The sequence below is a fragment of the Quercus robur genome, chromosome 11, assembly GCF_932294415.1.
Source record: "Quercus robur chromosome 11, dhQueRobu3.1, whole genome shotgun sequence".
Classification (NCBI taxonomy): Eukaryota; Viridiplantae; Streptophyta; class Magnoliopsida; order Fagales; family Fagaceae; genus Quercus; species Quercus robur.
This window is the reverse complement of record NC_065544.1, coordinates 2,175,166-2,185,103: the sequence shown is the minus strand read 5'-3', so window position 1 is coordinate 2,185,103 and position 9,938 is coordinate 2,175,166. Positions and strand designations below refer to the sequence as shown.

Sequence of the window (9,938 nt, the reverse complement as noted above, 5' to 3'; positions counted from 1 at the left end):
TATTTCAGTCATTTTTTAGGGTTGGGTGTATTTTTATCATCTTATAGGTTTTAGGGGCATTTTTGTCATTTTATAGGTTTCAGGGTATTTTGGTAATTTTATAGGTCTCAAGAGTATTTCAGTCATTTTTTAGATTTAGGGGGGTATTTCAGTTATTTATAGCTTTCGGGGGTATTCTTGTCATTTTATATGTTTAGGGGGGGTATTTTGGTAATTTTAAGATTTTAGGGGTATTTTAGCATTTTTTAGGTTTAGAGGGTATTTTGGTAATTTTAAGTTTATAGGGGGTATTTTGGTCATTTTTAGGTTTAAGGGGGTATTTCAGTAATTTTTTTATGTTTCGAGGGTATTTCGGTCATTTTTTAGGTTTTGAGGGTATTTTGGTAATTTTTAGGTTTCGGGGGTATTTTGGTCATTTTTTAGGTTTCAGTGGCCTTTCAATAATTTTTTAGGTTTAGGGGTTATTTTGGTAATTTTTAGTTTCGGGGGTATTTTGGTCATTTTTAGGTTTCGTGGGTGTTTCGATCATTTTTTTTAATGTTTCAGGGGGTTTTTTGCTAATTTTTAAGTTTCGGGGGTATTTCGGTCATTTTTTAGGTTTAGAGAGTATTTCGGTAATTTTTTATATTTTGAGTGTATTTCGGTCATTTTTTAGGTTTAGAGGGTATTTTGGTAATTTTTAGGTTTCAGTGGTCTTTCGGTCATTTTTTAGGTTTATGGGGTATTTTGGTAATTTTTAGTTTTCAGGGGTATTTTGGTCATATTTTAGGTTTTGGGGGTGTTTCGGTCATTTTTTATGTTTCGGGGATATTTTGGTAATTTTTAGATTTTTGGGATATTTTGGTCATTTTTTAGGTTTGGAGTGCATTTCGGCAATTTTAGAGGATTTTATGAATAATTTGGTCATTTTCAAGTTTTAGGGGCAATTTGGTAATTTTGATTATTGGTTAATTGGGTGGGTTGAGGTTTACCCATAATAATTTGGTTGAGTTTGGTTTGAGTTAGATCTAATTAGTTAAATGGGTAATAATGGGTAAATGGATAATATCCAAACCCTACCCAAAATATTTGGATAATATCCAAACCCTACCCAATTACCTTCTACCCATTAAGAACTGGGTATTACCCAGAATAATTGGATCGGGTAGGGTTGGATATCCATTACCTAATGGGTATGGCCATCCCTACTTCCAACAAGTTAAACTTGATTTGTTCCATCACATTTCACTCTCACGCGTACGAAGATTCTGATTGGAAACTTGGAAGGTGAAATAAATTAGTTGGATTAAGATTGAAAAGTTTTGAATAAAATTCTATCCAAAAAAAAAAAAAAAAAGTTTTGACATAATTATTAATTATTTCTTTAATAATAATATTAATTTTTTTTTTGAAAGGGAAATGACATTCATTCATTTATAAAAGGCAAGCATCGTGATACAATTGTTCAATGACTGGGGGAGGGGAATCCTCTATCCAATACAAATCCTTAATACTAGTTCTAGCATGTTGCGCTAACACATAAGCCACCTTATTACCACTACGCATTGTGTGAGAAATAGATACCCACTGCAGGCCCCTAATAAGATGTTTAATATCTTCCACAACAGTCCCCAGCAGAGATATGTTGGCTTCTTGTGATGAAATAGCTTGCATTACATTAACATTGTCTCCCTCAAGAACCAACCTGGAAAAACCTGCGTCAATAGCAAATTCAACAGCCTTTCGACATGCTAACAGCTCACCTTCCTCACTACTATGTATTGCTGGCCCTCTTGCGGACATGGCTGCCATGACTTCGCCCTTGTAGTTGCGGATTATAACCCCAACACCAATTCTGTTCAACTCAGAAAAAATTTCTGGATCAAAGTTCAGCTTAAAAGCCGATTCTAGAGGTGGTTCCCAAACTATCCTGCTGTTTTGCATAATCGGTTCTGCATAAAGTTGCTATTGAGCATGTTTGTACTCTTCTAAATACTCTGCTGCCCTCTGATTAATAGTCCTTGGATCAATGAATCTGCCACCATGAATAACGTTGTTATGCCTATTCCATATGAGCCAAGTTTGAATCAAAAAGACTTCAACTTCCTCCAAAGACAATCGGTCTAGAAGGTACTCCAATAAGTGCAGCAAATTAGTCTGACCCGTACATCCCTTCTGCAGAATTTTAACACTGCTAGCCCACACATCCTGTGCAGCGGCACACTCCCAAAGCGCATGAATTGTTGATTATGGACATCTACAACAAATCGGACACCTATTATCTGATATAATCCTCCGCTTGGTCAGGTTTAATCTTGTCGGTAGAATATCATGACATGCTCTCTAGCCAAATACTTTGATCTTGTTTGGAATTTTGAGCTTCCACAAGACAGCCCAAACTTGCTTCCCATACCCCCCATTTGAACTTTCAGCCCCTTTCCCAACCTTTAAAACATGTTGTGCAACCCTATATGTTGATTTAACAGTGAACTTGTCATTCTTATTATGTAGCCATGTAATGGAATCAGCCACACTCCTACGACTAAGGGGAATTTTACATATTGCATCAGCCTCCTCCTCATGAAATAATGCCGTCACTACATCAATCCTCCATTCATGTAATTCATGATCAATGAGGTCAGCCACAACCCAACCTTCAACATCTTCATTGGGCGGGTGGAGTAATCTATATGATGGAAAATTAGGAATCCACTTGTCACCTCGAACCCTGATTGAATAACCATTCCCCACTCTCCAACAATGTCTGGACTTGAGGATTGGTAGGGCTGCCAGCATGCTTTTCCATACATAGGAACTATTTGGTGATTCAACTGCCTCAAGAAAAGAAGTCCATGGGAAGTATCTCACTTTAAAACATCGATAGAGCAATGATTCAGTTTCTTGGATCATTCTCCATCCTTACTTGGCTAGCATGGCTAGATTAAATGCTCTAAGATCACGAAAGCCCATTCCGCCATCTTTCTTTGAGATTGACAGCTTATCCCAACTTCTCCAATGAATTTTTCTTTCATTCCCAACCTGTCCCCACCAAAACTTTGCACATAAAGCATCTAGTTCATCACATAATTTCATTGGGATTTGAAATACACTCATCGTTTAAGTGGGAATAGACTGAGCCACCGCCTTTATGAGAATTTCTTTACCGGCTCTAGATAGAAGCATACCTTTCCAACCTTGTAACTTTTTCCACACTCTATCCTTTAAAAAGGAAAAAGTATGGTATTTGGCTCGCCCAATTAGAGTAGGTAGCCCCAAATATGATTCAAACTGGTCAACCTCCTTGACACCCAAGATCCTCAACATATCTTGTTTCTGGCTATCTGTTGTATTGACAAGAGCAATGTTACCGTCACAAATTATTTTATAATATTTTTATAAAATATTGATATGTCCAATCTCTTATTAGTTTTCGTTTAGACCCACCATTAATATCACTTTTTCATTTACCAATAATCAATCACCACATCAATAGTTTGTAAAAGTTTTTATAAAATAATTTTTATTTCTAGTATTATTCATATTAACAAATATATAAAAGATAAGAGTATCAATTTTCAATGATTCTAGTCTTTTTTTTTTATTATTTATTTATAGAGTATCAATTATTTTTTAACAAAGATTCTCTTAAAACTAGTTTGAAAAGAAACTCTTCAAATTTTTTATATGTCTTTATATTAAGTGTAAATTTTAAAAATCCAGCATCTGAATTACACGTGCTTATTATATTCTCGTGCTTGCAAAATTTCAATAAAACTCAAAGAAACAATGCAAAACAATGACTTTTTCTTTTAGAATTTCCTAAGAAGTTAAGTAGAAACAGCGCAAAACAATGACATTTTGTTTTAGACTTTTCTAAGAAGTTAAGTAGAAATTGCAAAACAATGACTTTTTGTTTTAGAATTTCCTAAGAAGTTAAGTAGAAATTGCAAAACAATGACTTTTTGTTTTAGAAAGGTCACTAAGCATTCACCTTCTGTTTGACTATGTAAAAAATAAATAAATAAAGTAAGGCAAGTGTAGTGGTCTTTAGCAGTGGGGCTTCAAGAATTTTTTTTTAGGACGGTCATTAAGAAATTTAATTATAAAAAATATAAGAAAAAGATAATTTTGTATATTGAAAGGAAAAAAAATACGCAAATACATAAAATTTTACAATTTCCTTTTATGAGTTTTTTATATTTTGAAATTATTATATTAGTTTTATTATCAATGCTACAAACTATATCTTCTTGAAATTTTAGTTAAATTTTTTTTAGGTTTTTTCTTTCTATTTAAAAGGACCTAATATATTATTAAGATAACCAAAGTTTAATTTTGTTGGACCTAAAAAAATTTAGAGTGATCACAACATTTTTTAAGGATAGACAACTCATAAAATTTTTAAAATTTGTATATATATAATTATTGTTACTTTTCCAAATCAGGTGGTCTTGTGACCACCCTACCTTCAACGTGGACCCATCCTTGGTCTTTAGGAACCTTTCATAACTGATTCACAGTTGTGTTTGGTTTTGAATATTTAAAATCAATAAATTTGACACATTATGATAAGAGTTTGGAGATTTTGTTATTTTATAATACCAAAAAAAAAAAAAAATCATTTGAGATATTATTAATTCGAAATGACATCTAACTTATGATCATTTTTGTTGGGTGCACCATAGCACTGTGGGTCCAGCACACACTTGATAAAACACCACATTAAAGAGGTAGTTGGACAAGCCACAAAAGTCAGCCTATTTTCTTCTTGGGCAGTGAGGCGTGCTGGTACACGCTGAGGAGAAAAAGAAGAAAAGAAATGGGTTGAGGCATTCGCCATTTAGGGGAGAGCTGAAGAAAAAAGAAATTGGCTAAAGCAAAATCAAGGTAAGTGAGTTGCATTTATTGTGATTTGATGTCAATAGTGTGAAAGTAAGAAAAGAAGAGAAAGATGAAGAAATATACAGTTTCGGCCATTTGAAGAAGGGTAAAGAGGAGAAGTCCCAGCTTGTTGAAATTTATTCATAGTTGTATATAATTTTTTCTAACAATTTTAAATCCATATATAATAAGTTGGCTCTAGTTTAAAAATTTAGTTTATTTTATTTTTGTTACTATTTATGGGTCTTAGAGCATCTATAGCAGTGGAGCTAAAAATATAGCAATTTAGCTCCATCAAAAGTTACTTTATCTATTTTACCTACATACATGCTACAACAGTGGATCTATTTTAGCTTTCAACACAATAAAATAATATAAATATCACAATAAAATAATATAACCACTACAATAAAATAATATAACTACTACAATAAAATAATATATCCCACTATCCAAAAAACTTCCACAGCATCAACTACAACCACTTCTACCATCAGACACAACTACAACCACAGCCACAACCACTACCACCACCACCAGCAGTCCATAGTAGAAAAAAAAAAAAAAAAAAAACCCAAATCTCCAATCTTTTTCCTCAACCCAGACCAAACAAAATCACCAATCACAAACAAAATAAAAAATCACCAATCACAAACAAGCATAACGTTAGCGAGCTAGGTCGACAGAAGGAATGGGTCGACGAGCTCCATGGGTTTCAGACCAGCGGCTTCGATGAGCTTCAGACCGACGGCTTGATGAGCAAGCGATCGGCGGCATGAGATGAGATGAGATGAGGCGATCGGCGGCGTGAGATGAGATGAGATGAGGCATGAGATGGTGTGAGATGAGATGAGATGAGGCGATCGGCGGCAAAAGAGAAGTTTGCTTGAGAGAGTTTTGAGAGAGAGATGAGAGAGTGACAGAGAGAGATGAGAGATGAGAGAGACTTTTTATTATTTTATTAACTGGCCGAATAAAGAATTTTTTTTTTTTTTTTGCTCTAAGCTACAGTGCACATCTATAGATAGATGTGCATTGTAGCTGAACATCTAAAATTTTTACTTATGCCTCCACTGCTGCAGCATGATTTTTGTGTTTGTGGAGCTAAATTTTAGCAATATAGCAATATGCTTCCACTGCTGTGAATGCTCCTACTACACTTTTTAGTACTATTTATGGGTCCTACTGTACTATTTCAGTTAACTTTTACTTTTATCTACTGTACTTTTAGCAAAAAGTTTTCAATTTAAACAAAATAAACGGATCTCAAACAGACCCATAATAAGTGTGCATTTGGCATGGATTATATTTGCCAATTTATTTTACTATTCAGCTTATTTTTGCTACTATTCATGGGTTCTATTGCACTTTTTGATACTATTCATAGGTTTCATTGCACTATTCAGCTAACTTTTACTTTTATCTACAGTATTTTTAATAAAAAGTTTTCAGTTTTAGCAAAATAAACGGATCTCAAACGGACACTAATAAATCTCAAATCTTTTCAAAAATTCTAAAAAAAAAAAAAATTGTTATCATTTCATACTTTATTCTAGTCATTAAAACTATTGATTGAAATCCAAATCCTTGTCTTTAAGTCATTTTTTTTGTTTGTCCGTTTTCCTTTGATAGAACTCTCTTTCTGTATCTTGGTATTAGCTGAAAGAGTTTTACTAGAAAAGTACCAATCTTGTGACATTTAAAGGTATTACTGCTTCCACTTCACCCACCATATCTGTTGGTATCGAAGATTTGGGTTCAAGTAATGATTGCTTTCAGCTTGTTCTAGGTTCTAGCTCTAGCTACCTTATTACCAAACTTGCTTTAAAGTTGAATGAGATTCGAGATTTAGATTTAGAATTAGTTGGTACTTTGAAAATTGTAGTACATAACCCAATCCTATTCACCATGCAAAGAAAGTCAAAAGATGGGGTAATTATATGTCATAGTATTTCAGCAAGTCTTCTACATGAGTCAATAAGATTACTCAAAAAAACAAATTGTGCCACAGACTTTTCATAATCATAGCTCTAATTTCATGATTAAGACTAGTCTAAAGCCTAGAATGGATTCAATTTTTAATAACTTATGGTCCCCTATGCATTGTAACACACAGATGAGGAGTAAAGTGGGGATGCAATATCTACTAATCATCACAAGTTGATGCCATTTTTTTTCACTCTCTGTTCGAATGTTATTCGTCATCTAACCTACATTCCTGTGTATATGTATCATTCTAATAAAAAGGAATTGAAGATGTACCTTTAGAACGCTCCAAAAAGAACGTTTATTTCTACTATTTAACAAATTTGAAACATATTGTGATAAAGATGACACAAACAGATAAAATCATATATTGGCTTGTTTGGTCACGCTCATTGCGTTTTGCTCATTGATAAGTCTCATTCGGTCCATTTGCCCAACAGATTGGCAATAATGTCTTGGCCTGGAAAAGCGATGTACCCAACTGAGAGAGTTTCATAAAAAAAAACTGAAATCACAATTAAGGTGGAACAATGGCAAAGGGAAAATTAACAAAATGAGGAATCTTGAAATTGAAAAAAAGAAATAGTAATAACAAATGTAAATAACGTAAAAGAGTAATTCATAGTATCAATATCCAACAACTCAAAAATAAAAGGTAAAATTAAATTAAAAATTAGTTACAATAATGCACATTCCTTGGACAAGTACACTATTATAGTATTATAAGCCCTTGGACAAGTACACTATAATAGTTTATTATAGTGTACTTGTCCAAGAAGTACACTATAAACGCGGCTATAGTTCTTGTTTCTTGTAGCGTCCATTCAACATGGACATTTGTAAGTAATGGATTGTTTTCTAAAAAAATTTGTAATTTCATTAAGAAATGAACGCATTACAACAATCACGCCTACACGCTTCCAAGGCTGTTGGAAGCAAATTGCAATTATTATATGTAAGTAATGGATCTTGATAAAGTACATTTCTTTTATACGTAAGTAATGGATCTTGCCAAAAAAAAAATTTATACATGGCAAACAAAAATTATATAAATAATTAGTTTAAACTAATCTATTCTGTAACTACCCTGACTTGAAAAAAAAATGTATATACATACTTACAAAAAAAAAAAAAATTATACACTAAATTTACCTATTTTGACTACCTAATAAAAATGTTAAACACCCTAACCTGAGAATTACAAAAATTTGAGTTCAACAAAAATAAGCGTAATGCTACATCTATAATATTTTCACAATAAATATTATGTGGTAAGCTGTTACTAATTCTAATTTGGGCTCAACATTAATATGTTTTACCTAACAATAACCGTTTGTTGCATAAGATTTGTTATGAAAATATTGTGGTCACTTTATTGTTATCATTTTAGCATTTTCAATTTCCACTTTATTTCTTATTAATCTATTTTTTTTCTTTCACTTTGTTAGTACAAAAAAATTGTAATATTTCATGTATTTGTGTGATTTTTTTGTGACGTTGATATATTCAAGTTGTCTCTTTATTAGATTTTGTATAATTTAAATTTCTTTGTGACCACTTTAAAAAAAATTCCTAGAGCTACCACTATTGATGGGAAATTATTGTGTACTCCCAGAGTACAATAAATGCGTACTCCTTTTTCTCATATGAATGATGGGTCTCACTAATTAAATTCATGGTGAGACCCACCATTCATGTGAGAGGAGGAACTACGCATTTATGTTACTCCAGGAGTATCTAATAATTTTCCACTGTTAGTTCCCCACCATTATATTCATGGTGTACTATTGACATTTATGTCACATTGTCACAATGAGGATATAAATTGAGCACCATAGGTCAAACTACATTTACAGCTTCGATTAGCAAAATGTAAAGTTATATCTAATATGATTTTCGAATCAATTCCACTACTAAATTAAAGCTGAAGAATCATTAGGAAGGGGAATAGGAATGAAGGCTTTGAAAAAGAGCCTTTAAAGGTGAGAAATTCCTACGCGTCTCCATTTTTCCTAAGAAGTAAAGTAGAAATTGCAAAACAATGACTTTTTGTTTTAGACTCACCGTTTTTTTTTTTGATGGGAAATGCGTGAACTTTATTTGAAAAATCAGGAATACAACATAACATCTTGAATCACTAAGATTCAATGAACGGTGGACAATCTTCCACCCAAGTTACAAGAGAGTCAATGTCTTGCATTTGCTGCAAGAGCATGTGCGGACTTATTGGCTTGCCTTTTCACATGCGAAATGTCAAAGGTCCTAAACTCATGCAACCCAACACTTGTCCCTGCCACTATAGTAGAGATAGATATTGGAGCATTGGTGGGGTCCGCAAGTGCATGGCATGCAATACGTGAATCTGATTCAAAAATGACGTCCTGTACTCCAATGTCTCTAGCAAACATAATAGCTTCATCCAAAGCCTTTGCTTCGGCTTCCAAAGGACCTAAAGGGAGCGGCATGCGTTTACTCATGACAGCCACCACGGAACCTCCATGATCTCGAATAATAACCCCGATCCCTATCATGCCAAGACTTGGAAAGACAGCAGCATCCACGTTTGTCATATACCATGGAAAATTAGGTGGGGTCCACCGAATGTCAGCATCTTCTTTGAACTTGGAGGGTCGTTGGTGAGCAAGCTGGTACTCTCCAAGGATAGCTCGAGCGCGTACCAGGATGTCACGGGGTGACTGGCGGGCGGCTCCAAGCCGTGTTTTGTTCCGATCAAACCAAATGCACCACGCCGTCGTGACGGTGAGCTCAATAATCTCGGTGCCGACGTGCTGGGTGAAGAGCAGGTCCCACAAGAAATCCATGAAATCTCTGTATCTAATCCCGGTTCTATCGAAAGGCAAATCAGCTAAGGTCCAGACTTCTTTAGCTAGGTGGCAGTCCCAGAACAGGTGTCCAGTAGTTTCCGGGTCGAGTTTGCATGCATCACACATGGAGTTATCCAAGACATGTCGGTGGTAGAGATTTGCTTTTGTAGAGAGGACATTTTTGCACGCCCTCCAGGTGAAAAGCTTTATCTTATTCGGAATGTGGAGATTCCAAACCTGCCTCCAAAAACGGGTTTGAAGCTCGCC

At 34.3% G+C, this 9,938-nt stretch overlaps 1 protein-coding gene across 1 annotated transcript; it reads right to left on the bottom strand.

The window, feature by feature from the left end:
- Window positions 1-1,413: 1,413 nt before the first annotated feature.
- Window positions 1,414-1,923, bottom strand: LOC126707070 (uncharacterized). Its single transcript, XM_050406659.1, has one exon. The coding sequence runs from the start codon at window positions 1,921-1,923 to the stop codon at window positions 1,414-1,416; it is 510 nt and encodes a 169-aa protein (XP_050262616.1).
- Window positions 1,924-9,938: the final 8,015 nt, after the last annotated feature.